Below are 23,513 nucleotides of genomic sequence, written 5' to 3'. Positions count from 1 at the left end.
TGGGTTTGGGGGGAATCTTTAGGACAGGGAAATGAAGTCAAATTATCAGTAAGCTTTATTCTGGATCTTCTCTAGCCAAAGACCAGCAGCTACATTGTGTCAAATGGTGAACCTCAAGTGTTCACTGATTAATGCATTTATTCATTCAAAGAATATTTCCTATAGGTCTGCTCTGTTGTATGTGAAAATGGAACGAGACACATGACAATAAATGAGAGGAGACACATTTCTATTCCCATTCTCTATCTGAGTTACTTTACCTGTTTTCTAAATACTCACATGAGATAAATAATTATACTTCCTTCCTGGTAGATACCTCTTGCAGTGATGCCTAATGTCATGAATATACTTCCCTTGAATGTGGACAGAACCAGTGACTTGCTTCTTACCAACAGAATATGGCAAAGGATGCTACTCTGTTGATTAGGTTATGCTCTATGACAAAGGTAGAGGATATCACTCCATGATTTTATTACATTATATAAGATTATGACTTAGTGGACTGGAGAGAGATTCTCCTGCTGGCCTTGAAGAAGCAAACAGCCTGTTGTGAAGTGTCCATGGAGAGGGCCAAGTGTCAGGGAAATGCAGGGACCTCTAGGACCTGGGTCAGCCAGTGAGCCACTGAGGGCCTCCATGATACAACCGTGAGCAAACAAACTCTGCCAACAACCGGAATGGGTATGGAGATGGCTTCTCCCTAACGAACCTCCAGTTGAGAACACAGCCCAGCTGAAAACTTGGTCACAGCCTGGTGCAGGTCGCCCCACTAAGCCACGCCTGAACTCCTTACCCACAGAAGCTGTGAGATAATATGTACGTGTATTATGAGATACTATGTTGGTAATAATTTGTTACACAGTAAATAGAAAACAAATGCATCCTTGATCCTAAGATTCCATCTTATAAGGTGTAAAATCAATGCAATAATAACCTTAATGGGAAACCAGGGATACTGCATGAAGGTACGTTGAAAAGGAGGAACTTCACAACATACAATGCCATATATTAATGTATCAGGTGCTTTGCCAGACACAGAGGATGGACTAATAAGGAATAAAAAAGGCAGCCTTCTTTTCTTTTTCAACTTTCTGACATCAGTGGACTCACAGTACAGAGGAGAGAGGAATTACCACCACACACAGATTTCCACAGCCAGCCACAAGGAAGTAAGCTCACTACGACCTAGCTCTCCCACTGATTACTGCTGAAAACTCTGCACAGAATACAAAAAGCTCCTTGAGGTCTCTGACAAGTAAACAATATCAGGTAGATCGAGAGCTGAAGTGAAAAGTTGAATAACAACTCACAGCCAGAGTAAGTTTCATAGATGTTTTTCCTCCCTTGTCTCCCCAAGGGTGAATGAACTGCAGAACTCAGCAGCAATCACCAACTGTGAAAACAATAGAGAAAAAAAAATCAATAAAATGAGAAGCGTGTTCTCTGAAAAGTTCAATAAAATTGATAAAGTGCTATCCGACTGCCCATGAGAAAAGAGAAGACATAAATGGTGTGATTCAAGAATGGAAGAGGAAATAGGACTACAGACACATAAGATCTAAAAGGATAATAATAGAATTCCATGAGCAGCTCTGTGCACATGAATTCAACAGCTTCTGTAAAATGGAACAATTCTTTGAAAGTCACAAATTACCAAACTTCTCTGAAGAAATAGTTAAATATGATTCTTCCTGTATCAAATAAATAATTTGAATCTGTAGCTAAAAAACCTTTCAACAAAAAAGGTCCAGATGGTTTCACTAGAAAGTTCTATCAAATATTTAACAAAGAAAATTCTATCAGTTTTATAATTCTTTCCTAAAAGGCAGAGGAGGAAATTCTTCCCATCTTATTTCATGAGATCATCGTTGCCTAATATCAAATCCAGACAAAGAAATTACAAGAATATTATGAAAATCTCTCATGAACCCAGACACAAAAACTATTAAATAAAAATTAGCAATATATATGAAGCCAGCAATATATACAAAGGATAATATATATATAGCAATATATATGAAGCAATATATATGAAGCCAGCAATATATACAAAGGATAATACATCATGACCAAGATGGGTTGGTCTGGAATGCAAGGCTGACAGGACACTAAAAAAAAATCAATGTAATTCACCATATTAACAGACTAAAGAAGTATCATGGGGCACCTGAGTATCTCAGTTGGTTGAGCGGTTGTCTCCTGATTGCAGCTCAGGTCGTGGTCCCGGGGTGTGGGATCGAGCCCCACATCAGGCTCTGCACTCAGTGTGGAGTATGCTTGTCCCTCTCCCCACTCATACACTCTCTCTCTTTCATTCTCTCTCTCTCTAAAATAAATAAATAAAATCTTAAAAAAAAAAAAAAAACAAGTATCACATGACCATTTCAACTGATGCATAAAAAGTCTTGGACGAAATTCAACATCTATTCATGATGCAAAATATCAGCAAACTAGGTATAAAATGGAACTTCCCTAACTTGGAAAAGGGCTTCTATAAACTACTTATAGCTAATACTTAATTGTGAAAGATTTTATACTTTCCCCCCTAAGATGAGGAACAAGGCAAGGATGACCACTCCCATTACTCCCAGTCAGCATCTTGCTGGATAATCTAGACAGCAAGAGAACAAAAGGGAAAAGTCTGTAGCCTGAAAAGGAAGAAAGAGACTGTCTCTTTTAGAAGGCAACATGATTAAAAATACCACAAAACCGGGCGCCTGGGTGCCTCAGTCTTTAAGCATCTGCCTTTGGCTCAGGTCATGATCTCGGGGTCCTGGGATCGAGCCCCACATCGGGCTCCCTGCTCCGCGGGAAGCCTGCTTCTCCCTCTCCCCTCCCCCTGTGTCTCTCTCTGTCAAATAAATAAATAAAATCTTTAAGAAAAATAAATAAAATAAAATAAATAAAAATGAAAATACCAGAAAACCTACAAAAATAGTCTCTGAACTAATGAGTGAGTTTAAAATAGTTGCAGGGAAAAAGATCTGAACACAAAAGTTAATTGTCCTTTTGTAATAGACACCAGAAATAAAAAAATTAAATATGATTTTCAACAGCACTAAAATAAATGACAATACATGGACAGCTACTCTAGGTTGAAAAGTATAAAACAATGATGAAAGAAATCAGAGAAGACCTCAGTAAATAAAAACAAACAATGGTGAATCTATATGAAAAGTTTACAGAGGTTTTATCAATAATCACCAAACATGGAAATAATACAAATAACTTTTAATGTGAGTGGACAAATAAAATATAGCACTTAGATGCTACTCATCAATAGAAATGAACAAATTATTGACACATACAGTAATAAGGTTACATTTCAAATGCATTATGATAACTGAAGGAAATGAGACTCAAAATGATATATACTATATTACTCTACTTAAGTGACTCTCTGGAAAAGGCAAAATGATAGGTTTAGGGAACAGACTGGTGGTTTTCAGGGTTGAAGTATGGGTTGGGAGGGGCAGCATTAGACTATTTTGGGTAGTGGAACCCTTCTGTAACTTTATTCCAGTTATGGCTACATAGTTCTAAGCATCTGTCAAAACTCATAGAATTACACATCAAAGAGTTAATTTTACTATAAGTAAATTTTAAAAATAAAAGCAAGAAATAAAGAATTAAACCATGAATCAAACAAATAAATATATAACTGCATCTGTTATAAGTACTACAAAAGAAAATATATAAGAATAATAATGAGTCTGATCAGAGAGGTTAGATGTAGACTGTTGAACAAAAGGGAAATTTGAAGTGAAAGTACCATTTCATGGGAGAAGGGGGTGAGGAGTGAAGGATGTTCCAGACATAGGGAGAGCATCCGCCCAAAGGTCCTGTGGCAGGAAGGAGGACATGTTTTGGTAATTGAAATAATGCCAATGTGGCTGGAACACAGAAAATAGTAGTGGCCTTAGTGTGTCCTATAAACCGCACTGTGGATTTGGTCTTTACTTGAGGACCAATGCAAAGCCACTGAATGATTTTTAGCAGACGAAGGACAATAGATCCTCTCTCTTAGAGTGGACTCAGGGAAACAACCCATAATTAGGGTCCTACTGTGATAGTTTAGGGAAGAGATCATCAGATTCCCAACTGTAGTGGCACAGTGATGATTAACAGAACTGAAAAGATTCCTGGAACACTCATAAGGCAAATCAATAAAATTCTGTGAGTTGGATATGGTACATGAATGAACAGCAAGTGTCAAATGTCACTCTAAATCAGGATCCTAAGCTTTTTCACATATGAGGCTTTGGAGGCCACACATGAACTCCGCTCCATATTCTTCTTGTTTTATTTTATTCTGCTTTTTATTTTTTTAAATAACCATTAAAAAATGTTCAGACCAGTTTTAGCTGATGGGACATACAAAACAGTCCATAGGCTGGATTGCCTCTTGATGTGTGGGATTCTGGTTTTTATAAGACAATAGATACACTTGCCATTCCACAGAGCAGTTGATAGGGTTTGAAGTAAACATATCACAAAATCAAATTTGTAAATGTTGAACTTGAGCTGCCTTTGAAATACCAGATGGAGACATCAAGTTGTCATTTGGATATATGGAATGATGCACAGAGGAGAAATCTGGGCATAATACATGATTCAACATGGTCTGTGCTGGGTGGTAATAAAGCTGGAGATACAGATGAAAGTTCCTAAGGAAAAGTTAAAGATTGGGAGGGATTGGGACTGAGTCTTAAGAAACCACAGAATTCAGTGTCTGGACTAGAGATGATATACCTGCATCAGGAACACGGAGGGTGGGCAGAGATACCGAAGGGAGATTAGAACAGGCTGTTTTACGAGAGCTAAAAGATTCGGATAACATTCTCATTTCTCCTTCAGAATTGCACTCAAAATGGGGATTTCATAAGCCTATGAAACTTCTGTCCAAACAGTCTTCCAAATCCTTAATGGTCCTAGGTTGCTTCCTAGACAGTTACAATGATACAGTGTGTTTTTATTGTTCTGTGAGGGGACAGTAACCCCCGAGCCTCTGTAACATCCACCCATAACATAATTTTGAATATTGAGAATAACGGGGTCCTGTTTGTATTTACTATTTGGTTAAAATAATCTTACTTTTTCAAAGTCAAGCAACTTCTCTTCCAATTCAACTGCAAGGGTTTGCCAGTCAAAAATGACCTACCTGTGTGATATTCCCAATACAAAGCACATCAGTCTTACCACGCTTCAAAATTTGTGTGCTTTTGCAGTATATTTTCCAATATTCATTGTTTGTTACTGGATTGTCTCCTATGGCCATATGATATGTAAGTCTGTAACATCTCACGGACAAATAACCTTCTTTCTTTTCAACAATGTATCATAATTTCATCTTTTACACAATACCTTATGAAACAAGCAGGGATTCAAGTTTAAATTAAAATTCAACCACACCCTGTACTATCAAATCACGTAATTTACTTGAGAGGACAACCTGAGTCCAGTTACTATTTACATATTGACATATATACACTTAGCCTATATGAAGGCATGTTTAAATATATGACAACCTTGGGGCGCCTGGGGGGCTCAGTCAGTTAAGCATCTGACTCTTGATTTCAGCTCAGGCCATGATCTCAGGTCATGGGATCGAGTCCTGCATAGGACTCTGCACTCCGTGGGGAGTCTGCTTCGTTCCCTCTCCCTCTGCCCCTCCCCCTCAAATAAATAAAATCTTAAAAAAAAAAAACAGCTAGAGAAAACTATTTTACTACATTCAAGGGAGCAGCAGTAGACCTTTTCAATGGCAAACTGGAAACCAAAATGTAATAGAATTGCATCTTTAAAGTACAGAAAAGGGGGGGAAGCCTCTAAATATAACAACAAACACAGGCCTCAAAAATAAAGGCAAAATAAACATTGGAAATAAAGTCATTTTCTGACAAACAGATGCAAAGAATTTGTGGTCAGCAGAATGATACTACAAAAATTACTAAAGGAAATTCTTCCAGATGAAAAAAATAATAATTGCAAAATGAAGCACAAATATAGGGAGGAATGCAAGTGACTGAAAGGTAACATGAGGATGAATCATCTCTTGTGTTTTTTTACAATTTTGCCACATTCATTTTTATTCCTAAGAAATGATGCTTACTTATATAACATTTTCTTTCATATATTCTTTAGCAACTTGCCTTTTATTTAAAATTTTGATCCTAAGATTCATTAATTTTTTGAGTATAGCTAAAATTCATTTCCATTGCTGCCAAATATTCAACTTTATGAATACCCCCCAAATGCATGTATCTGTTCTTCTTTAGGACATTTGTGTTGTTTTCAATGTTTTGTCGGTTCTTGTATTTTTCACAAAGTGTATCAATTTATCTCTTTTGTTAAGGCATACATCCAGGTGTACCACTGCTGGGTCATAGGTTAGTTTCATCTCCAACTACTCTAGATAATGTTAATTTTTCCCAAAATGGTTTAACCAATTTAGAACACCATTAGCAGTATGCAAATGATCCAATTATTTGACATTTTGTCAACGCTTGATATCGTCAGTCTTTAAAATTGTTGCCAATCTTGCAAGCCCAATGACTTTGTGTATTTAATTTTCATTTCCCTGAATAATGGAACTAAGCATTTTAATTTTTTTTATTTAAATTCAAATTAATTAACATATACTGTATTACTAGCTTCAGAGGTAGAATCCAGTGATTGATCATTTATATACAACACCCAGTGCTCCTCACTTCAAGTGCCTTCCCTACTGCCCATAACCTAGTTATCCCTTCCCACGACCTACCTCCCCTCCCCTCCAGCAACCCTCAGTTTGTTTTCCATAGTTAAGAGTCTCTTATGGTTTGCCTCCCTTTCTGTTTTCATCTTATTTTATTTTTCCTTCCCTTCCCCTATGTTCATCTGTTCTGTTTCTTAAATTCCACATATAAGTGAAATCATATGGTATTTGTCCTCTTCTGAGTGACTTATTTTGCTTAGCATAATATACTCTAGTTCCATTCACATCATGGCAAATGGCAAGATTTCATTCTTTTTAATGGCTGAGTAATATTCTATTATATATATATATATATCACATCTTCTTTATCCATTCATCTGTCCATGGACATCTGGAATCTTTCCATATTTTAGCTATTGTGGACATTGCTGCTATAAACATTGGGGTGCATGTGCCCCTTCGAATCACTATGTTTGTATCTTTTGGATAAATACCTAGTAGTACAATTGCTGGGTCATAGGGTAGCTCTATTTTTAAATTTTTGAGGAACCTCCATGCTGTTTTCCAGAGCAGCTGCACCAGTTTGCATTCCCACCAACAGTGTAAGAGGGTTCCCCTTTTTCACACCCTCACTAATATCTGTTGTTTCCTGAGTTGTTAATTTTAGCCACTCTGACCAATGTGAGGTGGTATCTCACTGTGGTTTTGATTTGAATTTCCCTAATGCCAAGTGATGTTGAGCATTTTTCATGTATTGTCCACATGTACGTCTTCGGTGAAATGTCTGTTCATGTCTTCTGCCCATTTCTTAACTGGATTTTTTGGGTTTTGGATGTTGAGTTTGGTAAGTTCTTATAGATTTTGGATACTACCCTTTATCTGATAAGACTTTTGCAAATATCTTCTCCCATTCCGTAAGTTGCCTTTTAGTTTTATTGACCATTTTCTTTGCTGTGTAAAAGCTTTTTATCTTGATGAAGTCCCAATATTATTGGTCATTTGAATTTCTTTTTCTGTCAAGTGCCTATTCAAATTTTGTCTCCTTTTTTTTTAGTAGATTGTTCCTTTTTTTCATATGGGTATGTAGCAATTGTGTGTGTATACATTCTACATATTGACCCTTTCTCAATTTTATGTTTGAAAATATCTTCCAGTTTTTAAACAATCATAATCTCTTTCCCTGATGTACATTTAGCTGAAAAGAGATTCTTAATTTTAGAAAGTTATAATTTTGCTTTTTTTTTGTTTTTCTCTTTTTATGTCTTGTTAAAAATTATACCTTACTATGGTAAATATATTATCCTCTATTATCTTTTAGAGTTGTATAGTTATGTCCACTTTCCCTATGAATCTGCAACAGTCGCGCTGCTGTAAATCAGGTTTCTATAATTAAGTGCTCATTAAAGGTTCTCTGTTCCCTCTCTCTGGTTAATTGGTCTATCATTGATGCAATGCCTACTCCCTTGGCCTCCTAAATACTGTAGCATTAGAAGTCTCAATATCTCATAAGGAAGCCACCCCTCATTCCCCATACCCTAGCATTGCAAAGGTGTTCTTCTTTAGTTCCTTGGATTTTTATTTTTTGCCATTTACTATGCCATATAAATTTCAGAATTTTTATATGTTTTATAATTTTATATTTTCATGGTAGATTTAAGTAGAGTTGGCCCTTGAACAATGCAGAGGTTAAGGGTGCCAACCCCCATGCAGTCAAAAATCCACATACAACTTTTGACTCCCCCATAACTTAACTACTAGTAGCCTACTGTTAACTGGAAGCCTTACCAATAACATAAGTAGTAGATTAACACATATTTTGTACATTATATGTATTATATACTTTATTCTTATAATAAAGTAAGCTTGAGAGAAGAAAATGTTTTTAGGAGAATCATAAGAAAGAGAAAATATATGTATAGCACTATACTGTATTTATCAAAAAAAAACCACCAAAAATCCACGTGTCAGTGGACCTGCGTAGTTCAAACCCATAGTGTTCAAGAGTCAACTGTAGATTGCCCTTCTTTCTCATGCCTTAAAGTCTTTCACTCTACCTTGAAGTCTAATGCGTCTGATATTAGTACATCCATCATAGCTTTATTTGGGTTAGTATTTGCCTCTCTCTGTATTGCTTTGTTTCAGACGTGTTCCTTATAAATAGTACATATATCTATATAGAAGCACTATTTTAACCAAGTCTGATTGTCTCTTTTAACTGGATATTTTAGATCATTTATAAATATATTATTATTACACACATATATGCATGTACTTGTTTCTGTTACCTGGTTGTGTGCTCTATATTGATTCACATCACCTTACTTTTAATTGATTAAGTATTCATTTTGTCATTTGTCTCCTCCATAACTTTGGAGTTTATGAACTCTGTCATTCTTCAGTGGTTATCACAGAAAATTTAATATACACTAATCCCTCGGCACCTGAAATACAATAGATAACTTTACCTTCCCCATTAGCAATACCGAGATCTTAAAACACTTGCTTTCTATTGCCTACCTCCTGACTTCTAAGCTACCATTGTCACTGATTTTAGTTTTATTCTTGTGTCTTTAACATCACGTACTGCCTTATTACTCTAGGATTAATTTTATGATTGTTTCAATTCTTCTGCATATTTTTTACTCTGTTTGCTTAATCCTTTATGATTCTCAGACCTCCCATTGGTGACAGCTTTCCTTCTTCCCAAAGTCCATCCTCCAGAAATATTATAAATTATATTATAAATATGATACATAATATAAATATTATATTATGTTATAAATTACATAATATAGCATAGTAATATAATACCATATAATTATATAACTTATAAATATGGCCTATAATAAATACAATTCATAATTAAATTTAATAATTATATGTAAAACTTATAATAATTGCACTTATATATTATATATAGGCTATATATATTATATGTATGACATATATATGTAAAATTTTACCTTGTCATGCATGTTCCTTCAATAGATTGAATATCTTGTTTTTGCAGCTTCTATTGTGGCTTTGAGGAGTCAGGTATAAATCAAAGTATCATATTTGTAAATGTAATCTTGTTTTTGTTCTAAACATCTTTTCTTGGTCTTTGTTTTTGTTTTTCCCAGTGTCATTGTTTTGTATCTATGTAAAGGTTTTTTTTACTCAAACTATTTGGGATTTACTGAGATTTTTGGATCTAAGGACTGACTTCTTTTACCAATTCTGGAAATGTTTACTCCATTATATCCTTCGATAGCTCTTCATTTGTCGTTATCACTATTATCTCTTCAGGAAGTCCAGTTTGGCACAAATTAATAATTTTCATGTCTTCTGCATGTGCGTTAACTTTACTTTGTCTGTGACACCCATTTCTCTCTCTCCACCACATTCCATGTGATGTCACTGTTCTTCCACAACGTCCAATCTTCCGTCTACTCTTTCCAATACTTCACTTATTTCTCTAATCAACCTTCTTAATTACTTTTCACTCTTGTTTTTGAAAATATTACCAAGCTTTCCTAATATCCCTTAATACATATAATGTAGACATGCCCCCACCCAGATGTTCATGCCCTAATCCCTGGAATTTACAAATATATTGCTCTAAATGGTACAAGTGACTTTGCAGATATAACTGACTTTAAGATAGGGAGATTAGCTTAGATTACCCAGAAGGACTGGATCGAATCATGGGAGGCCTTCAAAGGTAACTTGTTCTGGAGGAAGCCAAAAAATATGTGGCAGAGAGAAAATCAGCAATGCCAAGTGCGAGAAAAATTCAACATAACTTTGCTGGCTCTGAGATGTGGGTGCATCCATAAGATGACCAAAAAGGGGCCTCTTGGCATAAATGGTAGCCCCCACATAGCAGCTGGGAAGAAAATGGGCCCTAATTTTACAATGGCAAAGAACAAGATTCTGCCAACAACATGAATGAGCTTGGCAGTGGGTTCTCCCCAAAGACTTTTCATGAAGGCCTGGCCAGCTCACACCTTAATTCTGGATTCCTGAAACCTGGATCCAAGAACTCAGCTGAGCCAGCTCAGACTTCTAACCACAGAGCTGTGAGATAACAAACTTGTGTTGTTTCCAGACCCCAAATTGTGGTACTTCTCTATAGTAACAATAGAAAACTAATAAAGCATATTAAATATGATATCAAAACTTTACTGTAATGTGTGGTCCACAGATCAGCAGCAGTGGCAACTCCCGGGAGTTTTTTAGAAATGCAAAATATCAAGACCAACTCAGACTTATGGAGTCGAGGCAGGAGGGAAGGGAGACTCAGGAGACAAGCTGACCAGAGTAAAGCCATCTTGGTTTGAGGCTGACCCTTAACCTAAAAGTCAACAGGTCATAAAAAGAGTCACAAGGTCCAGCTCATGGAAGACCAATAGACCCCACTCCCTCAGGCAGTAAAAGCCACAAAGGCTGGACATTGTTACAATTGCTCCCTGTGGGTAACTCCACAACCTTAAGAGAATGGAAAAACTAACTGCCCAATATAAGTGATAAACCCAAAGTTAAAGAGGAAGCCCCCTTCCTATGGTTAGCTAATTTTAAAAACCTATAAAATCCTTCATTCGAGGTAAGGGGGGAGGTCATCTTCTCCACCAGGAAGGAGAGACCACTGCTTTGTGAAGTAGCTCCTTTCTTACTTCTATACTTAATAAATCTTTGTCCCTTTCTCTAAATGGCTTGCTCCTGAATTCTTTCTTGTGCAAAGCTGAGGCCCTCCTTCTCAGGGCCCATCCAGCGTCAGAGCTGGAATTTCATTTACCAAATCAAAATATTACCAGATGACTCCTAAGTTTTCAGAAGCAATGTTCTCAGACATTTGTTGTCTGATGATGGTGATATCTGACATCTTTGTGGTATGAGTCTATCGTTTATTGTTTCCGCTCACACTTGCTCATAGTGCCTTGATTCCTTGTGTGTTTTATGATTCACTGTTGAGTTCCTGCTCTGGAACGTTATCTGCAGGATTTCAGTGTGCACATATGTTTACGGATTTTTAACTGAGTAGATTTGGAGTGGCTCCCGAGGATCTACCTTTCTAACAAGGTAAGCTCCTTCAGAGAGGAACTGTATTTGCTTTTATCAGGTGCCTGGAGACCCTCCACCCTGGCTGACATTTTTCAGACTACACAAGGACTGTGAATTCAATCTCTACACCTGTGTGATGCTTGGCTTGTGGTTTTGAATTCTCAGGGAAGATTTCTTTTACCTTCAACCTAGAACAAAGGCTTGAGACAGGTGGTTTTTATTGTAGTTAACTGGGTGGAGAGTGAGTATATTCTTGTTACTCTTACGCTAAAGTGAGGTCATGTAAAGGGACAGGCAAGGTAGGAGATTTATTGGGTCTCCCATAATGGCTGGGACTTTGCCTTTGTGTGGCCTTGTGCTTGGTGCAGCCTTGAACACTGAATCTCTTAATTACCATTAGCAAATGTCCTCCAGGTGACAGCTTACTGTACTTCTCTGCTTCTCTAGGTTTCCCGTTGCACACTCACACCTCTGGGTCCTCCCTTAGGGATTTTCTAAGGGAGTACTGATGCAATTAAAAAATGATTTATAAAGATGGCGGAGGAGTAGGAGACCTGGATTTCGTCTCCTCTCGGGAATTCAGCTGGATAGGGATCAAACCATTCTGAGCACCTACAAACCCAACAGGAGATCGAAGAAAAGAAGAGCAACAACTCTCTGAACAGAAAAGCGACCACTTTCTGGAAGGTAGGACGTGCGGAGAAGTGAATCCGAGGCGATATTCGGGGGATAGACGGCGGGGGAGGGGCCTCCGTCGGCGCTTCTGGCAAGTGATAGAGCCGCGGAGCACAAAATCGGAACTTTTAAAAGTCTGCTCCGCCGAGGGACGTCACTCTGGTGGCTAAGCGGGGGGTGGAACCCTCCGGGACAGTGTGGTCTCAGGACCCTCGGGGTCACAGAAAGACCGGGGGTGCCTGAGGGCGGCAGAGCTCCCAGGGATCGGAGCAGGGAAGCCGGCTGCAGAGGCGGAGCCCAGGCGCGGGCTCTCAGCTCGGGGTGGCCATTGACCGTGATCCGCGGCCCAGTCGGGCCACTGCTCCTCCAGCAGGGACCCCACAAGCGGCAGATCCGGGGAGACTCACCTTCCTCCCCCGGGAGGAGCCGCGCGGGAGGGCACCGCAGGGATCTGCTGGGTTTGGAGACTCCACCCGGGGTCGGGGGCCAGAGAGAGAGGCGCGCGGTCACAGGCCGGGCGAGCACGGGGTGCGGCCGGAGACCGGGGAGCCGGGAGGGACTGGCGGCTTTTCTCTGGGGGCTCACTGAGGAGCGGGGCCCCGAGTTCTCGGCTCCTCCGGGCGGAGATTCGGAGGCCGCCATTTTCACTCTCGGCCGCCAAAACTGGACGGAAAGTTCACAGGGAACAAAAGTCCCGGAGAGCAAACCCGAGCAGATGACTTAGCCGGGAGGGGGCAAGGGCGGGGCACTTCCGCCTCCGGCAGAGACGTTTGGAAACCACGGCAACAGGCCCCTCCCCAGAAGATCAGCCAGAACGGCCGGCCAAGACCAAGTTGACCGATCAATGAGAACGGCAGAACTCCAGCGCTAGGGGACTACTGCACATAGAATTCACGGCTTTTTTTACCATGATTCTTTAGTCTTTCAAAGTTAATTTTTTTTAACTGTCTTTTTTTTCTTTTTGAATTTTTCTTTTTCCCTTTTTCAACCAACATCTTATCAATCCCCTTTTTAAAAAAAAACATTTTTATTTTTCATTTTTAGAGTCATATTCTATCCCTTCATAGTAGTTACCCATATTTTTGGCTTATATATATAATTTGTTCTCTCTTTAAAATTTTGAGACAATTTCTTCTAACAGATTAAAATATACCCTAAATCTCTAGTATATGGTGTGTATTATTCCCCTGCCTGATCACATTCTCTCCCTTTTTTTTCTCTTTTTTCTTTTTTTAAATCCTCTTCTTTCTTTTTTCAAACAGCTTCTTATCAATTCCTTTTATAAAATTTTTTATAATTTCCATCTTTACAGTCATATTCCATCCCTTCATCATATCAACCCTTATTTTTGTACATATATAAGTTTTTCTTTCTTTAAAATTTTCGGAGGCACTTTCTTCTAAAAGGCCAAAATACACCCCAAATCTAGTGTGTGGCACTGATCTATATACCAGCCTGATCATATTTGATCACATTCTGGTTTTTTTGTTGTTGTTGTTGTTTTGTTTTGTTTGTTTTTGTTTTTATCTTTATCTTTTTCTTTTTCTTTTTTTTTCTTTTTCTTTTTTCTCTCTTTCCGTTTCTTGTTCCACTGCTTCAGGTCTTTTCTGATTTGTTTAGAGTATATTTTCTGGGGACATTGTTACTCTGCTAGCATTTTGTTCTCTCATTCATCTATTCTCCTCTGCACAAAATGACGAGACGAAAAAAATCACCTCAACAAAAAGAACAAGAGGTAGTACCGACTGCCAGGGACCTACTCAATACAGACATTAGTACGATGTCAGATCTAGAGTTCAGAATCATCACTTTAAAGATACTAGCTGGGCTTGAAAAAAATATGGAAGTTATTAGAGAAACCCTTTCTGGAGAAGTAAAAGAACTAAAATCCAACCAAGTAGAAATCAAAAAGCCTATTAATGAGGTGCAATCAAAAATGGGGGCGCTAACTGCTAGAATAAATGAGGCAGAAGAGAGAATCAGTAATATAGAAGATGAAATGATGGAAAATAAAGAAGCTGAGAAAAAGAGAGATAAACAACTACTGGATCACGAGGGCAGAATTCGAGAGATAAGCGATACCATAAGATGAAACAACATTAGAATAATTGGGATCCCAGAAGAAGAAGAAAGAGAGAGAGGGGCAGAAGGTATAATGGAGCAAATTATAGCAGAGAACTTCCCTAATTTGGGGAAGGCAACAGGCATGAAAATCCAGGAAGCACAGAGAACCCCTCTCGAAATCAATAAAAATAGGTCAACTCCCCGACATTTAATAGTAAAACTTACGAGTCTCATAGACAAAGAGAAAATCCTGAAAGCAGCTGGGGAGAAGAGATATGTAACCTACAAGGGTAGAAACATTAGATTGGCAACAGACCTATCCACAGAGACCTGGCAGGCCAGAAAGGACTGGCAGGATATATTCAGAGCACTAAATGAGAAAAATATGCAGCCAAGAATACTCTATCCAGCTAGGCTGTCATTGAAAATAGAAGGAGAGATAAAAAGCTTCCAGGACTAACAAAAACTAAAGGAATTTGCAAACACAAAACCAGTCCTACAGGAAATCTTGAAAGGGGTCCTCTAAGCAAAGAGAGAGCCTCAAAGCAACATAGACCAGAAAGGAACACAGACAATATACGGTAACAGTCACCTTACAGGCAATACAATGGCACTAAATTCCTATCTTTCAATAGTTACCCTGAATGTAAATGGGCTAAATGCCCCAATCCAAAGACACAGGCTATCAGACTGGATTAAAAAACAAGACCCATCAATATGCTGTCTGCAAGAGACTCATTTTAGAACCAAAGACACCCCCAGATTGAAAGTGAGGGGGTGGAAAACCATTTACCACGCTAATAGACACCAAAAGAAAGCTAGGGTGGCAATCCTTATATCAGACAAATTAGATTTTAAACCAAAGACTGTAATAAGAGATGAGGAAGGACACTATATCCTACTTAAAGGATCTATCCAACAAGAAGATCTAACAATTGTAAATATCTATGCCCCTAACATGGGAGCAGCCAATTATATAAGGCAATTAATAACAAAAGCAAAGAAACACATCGACAACAATACAATAATAGTGGGGGACTTTAACACCCCCCTCACTGAAATGGACAGATCATCTAAGCAAAAGATCAACAAGGAAATAAAGACTTTAAATGACACACTGGACCAAATGGACTTCACAGACATATTCAGAACATTCCATCCCAAAGCAACGGAATACACATTCTTCTCTAGTGCCCATGGAACATTCCCCAGAATAGATCACATCCTAGGTCATAAATCAGGTCTCAACCGGTACCAAAAGATTGGGATCATTCCCTGCCTATTTTCAGACCACAATGCTTTGAAACTAGAACTCAATCACAAGAGGAAAGTTGGAAAGAACTCAAATACATGGAGGCTAAAGAGCATCCTACTGAAGAATGAATGGGTCAACCAGGAAATTAAAGAAGAATTAAAAAAAATACATGGAAACCAATGAAAATGAAAACACAACTATTCAAAATCTTTGGGATGCAGCAAAGGCAGTCCTAAGAGGAAAGTATATAGCAATACAAGCCTTTCTCAAGAAACAAGAAAGGTCTCAAGTACACAACCTAACCCTCCACCTAAAGGAGCTGGAGAAAGAACAACAAATAAAGCCTAAACCCAGCAGGAGAAGAGAAATAATAAAGATCAGAGCAGAAATCAATGAAATAGAAACTAAAAGAACAGTAGAACAGATCAACGAAACTAGGAGCTGGTTCTTTGAAAGAATTAACAAGATTGATAAACCCCTGGCCAGACTTATCAAAAAGAGAAGAGAAATGACCCAAATCAACAAAATCATGAATGAAAGAGGGGAGATCACAACCAACACCAAAGAAATACAAACAATTATAAGAACATATTATGAGCAACTCTATGCCAGCAAATTAGATAACCTGGAAGAAATGGATGCATTCCTAGAGATGTATCAACTACGAAAACTGAACCAGGAAGAAATAGAAAACCTGAACAGACCTATAACCACTAAGGAAATTGAAGCAGTCATCAAAAATCTCCCAAAACACAAAAGCCCAGGGCCAGATGGCTTCCCAGGGGAATTCTACCAAACATTTCAAGAAGAATTAATACCTATTCTTCTGAAACTGTTCCAAAAAATAGAAATGGAAGGAAAACTTCCAAACTCATTTTATGAGGCCAGCATTACCTTGATCCCAAAACCAGACAAAGACCCCATCAAAAAGGAGAATTACAGACCAATATCCCTGATGAACATGGATGCAAAAATTCTCACCAAAATACTAGCCAATAGGATCCAACAGTACATTAAAAGGATTATTCACCATGACCAAGTGGGATTTATCCCTGGGCTGCAAGGTTGGTTCAACATCCGCAAATCAATCAATGTGATACAATACATTAACAAAAGAAAGAACAAGAATCATATGATCCTCTCAATAGCTGCAGAAAAAGCTTTTGACAAAGTACAGCATCCTTTCTTGATCAAAACTCTTCAGAGTATAGGGATAGAGGGTACATACCTCAATATCATAAAAGCCATCTATGAAAAACCTACAGCGAATATCATTCTCAATGGGGAAAAACTGAGAGCTTTCCCCCTAAGGTCAGGAACGCGGCAGGGATGTCCACTATCACCACTGCTATTCAACATAGTATTGGAAGTCCTAGCCACAGCAATCAGACAACAAAAAGAAATCAAAGGCATCCAAATTGGCAAAGAAGAAGTCAAACTCTCACTCTTTGCAGATGATATGATACTTTATGTGGAAAACCCAAAAGACTCCACCCCAAAACTGCTAGAACTCATACAGGAATTCAGTAAAGTGGCAGGATATAAAATCAATGCACAGAAGTCAGTGGCATTCCTATACACCAACACAAGACAGAAGAAAGAGAAATTAAGGAGTCGATCCCATTTACAATTGCACCCAAAACCATAAGATACCTAGGAATAAATCTAACCAAAGAGACAAAGGATCTGTACTCAGAAAACTATAAAATACTCATGAAAGAAATTGAGGAAGACACAAAGAAATGGAAAAACGTTCCATGCTCATGGATTGGAAGAACAAATATTGTGAAGATGTCAATGCTACCTAGAGCAATCTACACATTCAATGCAATCCCTATCAAAATACCATCCACTTTTTTCAAAGAAATGGAACAAACAATCCTAAAATTTGTATGGAACCAGAAAAGATCCCGCATAGCCAGAGGAATGTTGAAAAAGAAAAGCAAAGCCGGTGGCATCACAATTCCGGACTTCCAGCTCCATTACAAAGCTGTCATCATCAAGACAGTATGGTGCTGGCACAAAAACAGACACATAGATCAATGGAACAGAATAGAGAGCCCAGAAATGGACCCTCTATGGTCCATTTGAGATGGTCAACTCATCTTTGACAAAGCAGGAAAGAATGTCCAATGGAACAAAGACAGTCTCTTCAACAAATGGTGTTGGGAAAATTGGATAGCCACATGCAGAAGAATGAAACTGGACCATTTCCTTACACCACACACAAAAATAGACTCCAAATGGTTGAAAGACCTCAATGTGAGACAGGAGTCCATCAAAATCCTAAAGGAGAACACAGGCAGCAACCTCTTTGACCTCAGCCGAAGCAACTTCTTCCTAGAAACATCGCCAAAGGCAAGGGAAGCAAGGGCAAAAATGAACTATTGGGACTTCATCAAGATAAAAAGCTTTTGCAAAGCAAAGGAAACAGTCAACAAAACCAAAAGACAACCGACAGAATGGGAGAAGATATTTGCAAATGACATATCAGATAAAGGGCTAGTATCCAAAATCTATAAAGAACTCATCAAACTCAACACCCAAAGAACAAAGAATCCAATCAAGAAATGGGCAGAAGACATGAACAGACATTTTTCCAAAGAAGACATCCAAATGGCCAACAGACACATGAAAAAGTGCTCAATATCACTCGGCATCAGGGAAATCCAAATCAAAACCTCAATGAGGGTGCCTGGGTGGCTCAGTTGGTTAAGCGACTGCCTTCAGCTCAGGTCATGATCCTGGAGTCCCGGGATCGAGTCCCGCATCGGGCTCCCTGCTCGGCAGGGAGTCTGCTTCTCTCTCTGAACCTCCCTCCTCTCATGCTCTCTATCTCATTCTCTCTCTCAAATAAAAAAAAAAAAAAAAACCTCAATGAGATACCACCTCACACCAGTCAGAATGGCTAAAATTAACAAGTCAGGAAACGACAGATGTTGGCAGGGATGCGGAGAAAGGGGAACCCTCCTACACTGTTGGTGGGAATGCAAGCTGGTGCAGCCACTCTGGAAAACTGTATGGAGGTTCCTCAAAAAGTTGAAAATAGAGCTACCATATGATCCAGCAATTGCACTACTGGGTATTTACCCCAAAGATACAAAAGTAGGGATCCGAAAGGGTACGTGCACCCCGATGTTTTTAGCAGCAATGTCCACAATAGCCAAACTGTGGAAAGAGCCAAGATGTCCATCGACAGATGAATGGATAAAGAAGATGTGGTATATATATACAATGGAATATTATGCAGCCATCAAAAGGAATGAGATCTTGCCATTTGCAACGACGTGGATGGAACTGCAGGGTATTATGTTGAGTGAAATAAGTCAAACAGAGAAAGACATGTATCATATGATCTCACTGATATGAGGAATTCTTAATTGCAGGAAACAAATTGAGGGTTGCTGGAGTGGGGGGTGGGGTGGGAGGGATGGGGTGACTGGGTGATAGACACTGGGGAGGTAGGTGCTCTGGCAAGCGCTGTGAATTGTGCAAGACTGTTGAATCTCAGATCTGTACCTCTGAAACAAATAATGCAATATATGTTAAGAAAAAAAAAGAAGAAGAAGAAGAAGGTAGTGGGAGGGGAAGAATGAAGCGGGGGAAATCGGAGGGGTAGACGAACCATGAGAGACAATGGACTCTGAAAAACAAACTGAGGGTTCTAGAGGGGAGGGGGGTGGGAGGATGGGTTAGCCTGGTGGTGGGTATTGAGGAGGGCACATTCTGCATGGAGCACTTGGTGTTATGCACAAACAATGAATCATGGAACACTTCATCTAAAACTAATGATGTAATGTATGGGGATTAACATAAGAATAAAAAAAAAGAAAAAAATGATTTATATATATTTCTGGAAAAATATCTCTAAACACTGTAAAGGGATGGCATTTTTTGTTGTTTGTTTTCATCCATAAGGTCATCCCGGGAACATGGTCCTTTATGTGCTGGAAACAAATCCCTCTAGGGACCATGCTCAGAACATCACTAACATATCCACCACAGGAAGGTGGCAGGGCAGAGACAAGGGGTCTTCCACCACCCATATCTCAGCTGTCAGGTCAATAGGACATTGTGTGTTTTATTATGGAACCCGTCGAGTTAAGACAATGCCCACAGGCTTGCACATGTTTGGGAATAAGGCCTACCTGGCTTTGATGTGGTTTTCACGAGTAAATAGTTACTGACCCAAAGGAGATATCCCAGGACAGATAGTGGTGTCACTCCCTGAAATAAAACAGGATTGAAGAGACAAACCTTTCGATTTTGTAAAGTGAGATGCTCTCTTCGGAGATCTCCACGTGGAGATGTCCACGAGGCCGCTGGTCTGGGCTATCGGTACACGTGGAGTGACCTGGGACCACAGGAAGGACACATATCTCGCATTGTCAGGCAGGTAGAGCTGCTGGCTGCTGGTAGTGGAGGCCGCTGGGGGTTAGCCAGAGTTCACACACGGGGCTTCTTGGAGGACAGGGCTGCTGCAGCCCTGAGATTTAGGAGAGTATTTGCACATGAGAAAGCACGCTGTGTGCTCAGCAGGGAGTTTGCGCTGATGGGAGAATTCTGACAGCAGGGCCCACCTGAGAGAGGTGGGCAGGAGACAGAGGTGTTTGTTTACCTCATTATCTCCTTGTAGAAACAATCTCAACATTCATTTTATTTTCACGTGGCATGATGTTGTGTGAGGTTATTTCATCTTCCTTTAAACAAATAAACAAACCAAAAGGAACAGAAGGTAAATACCATCAACAGAAGCTGGAGAAACCTCCAGAAAGGTAATCTGTTAGGCTGCAGGGAGAAGTGTCAGCCCTGCCTTCCCCAGCATCGCTGGCTACAGGCCCTGCCTGGTGGCACCTGGCGAATCCCAGCACCCGGGGAAGGACGCGTAGGAGCCGGCTGCAGCCCACGGGAGTGTGGTCTGGACTTGGCAGCAGGGGTGCTTGCCCAGACCAGAACTAGTCCGCGTGGAGCCAGGGCAGCCTGCCATGCTCCTGCACCCACACTCTCCAGGTGGACCCAGGAGCACTGGGACTCCCCATTCCCACCACCTCGCCACCATGCCGGCCTGCCTTGCTGGCTCCCTCCCTAGCTCTTTTCACTTTCTAGACCCCAGTCACACACCTTCACCCCAAGTAGACCAAACTTTTTGATGCCTTTACTAGAAATGTCATGTCCTGCCTCCCACCTTGGACCAGGCTGTCTGGATGTTGACACTGTCATGGATCAAACAAAAGCCTCTTCCCACCACTAACCCCCGTCCCTACATGGGAACGCGTTATTTAGATTCCTGGTTCTTAGCGTCCGAGTCAGCCCAGCAGCCCAGTCTGACCTGATTCCAGCTTCCTCCCCTTATACCTCAGCTCATGTCACCCTTGTCCCTGCTGCTAAGCCCAGATGGCTGTGCTCCATGAAACCTGGAAGTTTCTAGGAGACTCACGCATTCTTTTCTTCAACAGGTATTTATTTCCTCGTGAGACTATGTTCTGGTGGGAGCTGGAGTGGGAGGGGGCGGGCAGTAAACGATCAAAATTATGGAGCACGTTAGGTGTTATTAAATGTCGTGAAGAGCAATAAAGCAAGGTAAGGGTTAGAATCTCCAGGAGTGGTGAGGGAGGGATGTGACTATTTTTAGTGTCCAAAGATGGGCCTCTGTAATCCAGTGGCATCGTAGCAGAGACCCGAAGGAAGGGAAGGAGCCATAAGACGATCGATCTGATGGCAGAGTATCCGAAAGAAGGCACTGCAGGGAGAGACCCTGGGGTGGGCACCTGCTCAGCGTGTCCCAGGAACAGGGAGGACGCCGGTGATGCTGGAAGGAGAGGTGAGGGGCTGGCCCGTGGAGCAGAGTGGAGGGGAGTCAGCTCAGGGAGCGCCCGTAGCTCTTATTTGGAGTGAGATGGAGACCGCCAGAAGGTTGTGAGCAGAGGCCTGAGATGATGGGACTTCCAGAAAGGGATCATTCCACCCCCATGTCAGGAACAGACAGCGGTCTGGAGGCAAGAGGAGAAGCCTGAGCAAATCTGGAGAAGTTGTGATAATCCGAGGGCGGGATGAGGGCAGTCTGGATCAGCCAGTGGAGTGGACATGGTGAGGGCTCAGGTCCTGGGTTTACTCTGAAGATGGATCCAGTAGGCTTCTCTACATGGATGGTGGGAGAAAGATGACGACTTCCTGCTGCCTGGCTGGGCAAGTGTGAGGACCCGCTGTCACCTGCTGGGATGGGAGGCAGTTCCACATGTGTGTAGTGGGAGGGATGAGGAGTTCAGTTTGGGACACATTAAAATGATGATCCAGTTAAATATCCAACAAGAGATACCAAGTCGATAGGTAGTTATAGAAGCCCGGGGTTCGCGGGAGAGACTCAGATATACATTTGGGAGTTCAGATGCTATTTAAAGCAATATGACTGGAGAAAATCACCAGAGTAGTGTAGTTAGAGCAAAGGAAAGGTTGAGGACTGAGGGCTGCTCCATGTCCTCATTGAGAACCGCTGTCTCCAAGGAAAACGTCACATTGAAGAGTCTGGGGCTCCCAAGCCTGCATGTTTTAACCAAAGTAACTGCTTTTTGTGAAAAGCCATACAGAATACAATACAACAGTGGTTCTACACACACTGAGCTCATTCTGCTTGGGCTCAATAGCAGCTTCTGCCCTTGACAAGCTCTGTGACCTTGGACATCATTAATCCCTCCATAAAGTGTTTTCCCCTGGGTTTTCCCCTCTATAAAGTGGACATAATACTACTCCTTTCCCAAGCTTAGAGATATTTCATGAGGATTAAATGAGTTCAATGTCTCAGGGCAAGACCAGACACAAAATTTACACTGTAAGAGTGTTGGGCATCACTATATTGTTTATCCCTTGGGATTATAAATACAACTTCATTAGAACCAAGAGGTTGACTGCTAAAAGCTTTTTCATGAAAAAGAGTGGTGGCTCCCTATCACAAACTTATAGGTAAAGGCACATTATTATGGACACACAATTATGCATTGCCCTTTGGAAGACAAACAAACCTTCTTAATATAAATTATGACAAAAGAATATGAAATAATGTTAGGAAATGTGTCTGAATTGAGGAATTTTATTATTTGCTAAAAGTTGTTTCTAAATATATGCAGCACAAGACTGCCACACGGGCAAAACTCTAGTTGACTCCCCTTCTTCCGGTATTAACTCTTAAAGCATGAAAATGAGCCCTGTTAGAATATGCTGATTCTAATCACTAAATCACTTTTGTACGTCAGTGTCTATAACTAGTTGTTTCTTTGTTATTTCTTTATTGATCAAGAGACTTTAGCATGCAAGCCTAGCCTCAGGCATATCAGTTTTCTAAACTCAGGATCGGGGTGCAGGAGGGCCTTCTAATGGGACGTGCAGATGTGGACATTTACCCGAGAGAAAGCGGGCTCACTCTCGGCTCCACAGCCTAGGGCGGGTAAACCTGAGACAGACCCCAGGTCCGGCTCCTGAGCTTGGACTGACTGAAGCAGCATGAATTACTCCACTGCCCTGGCCCACATCCTGCCTACAAGATGGACTCTGCTTGTAAGAACTGGATCCCTGTTAAAAAAAAAAAAAAAAAAGAAGCTACTGACATGAGACCCTAGGCAGCCCTCCAGGATTTTCATTCTGGATCACCAGGCACATGTGAAGCGGCCAAACACCCTGAAGAGAATTGCAGTTGAAACATGCTAATTGTGAGGGGCACCTGGGTGGCTCAGTTGGTGGAGCGTCCACTCGATTTCAGCTCAGGTCATGATCTCAGGGTTGTGAGGC

At 40.4% G+C, this 23,513-nt stretch overlaps 1 protein-coding gene across 1 annotated transcript in view; it reads right to left on the bottom strand.

Annotated features, from left to right (window-relative positions):
• Nucleotides 1-1,131: 1,131 nt before the first annotated feature.
• Nucleotides 1,132-23,513, bottom strand: part of LOC118007349 (E3 ubiquitin-protein ligase RNF144A) — a 184,252-nt gene continuing 161,870 nt past the window's right edge. The window contains exon 8 of the mRNA XM_035000392.1: nucleotides 1,132-1,393. Coding sequence (XP_034856283.1) covers nucleotides 1,325-1,393 — 69 coding nt within the window. The 3' untranslated portion in view covers nucleotides 1,132-1,324. The remainder of the gene's footprint in view (nucleotides 1,394-23,513) is intronic.

This window comes from Mirounga leonina, unplaced genomic scaffold (assembly GCF_011800145.1).
Source record: "Mirounga leonina isolate KUSES-001 unplaced genomic scaffold, KU_Mleo_1.0 Mir_118, whole genome shotgun sequence".
Lineage (NCBI taxonomy): Eukaryota > Metazoa > Chordata > Mammalia > Carnivora > Phocidae > Mirounga > Mirounga leonina.
Note: the sequence above shows the minus strand (reverse complement) of the source record. Positions and strands in the feature narration are given on the sequence as shown.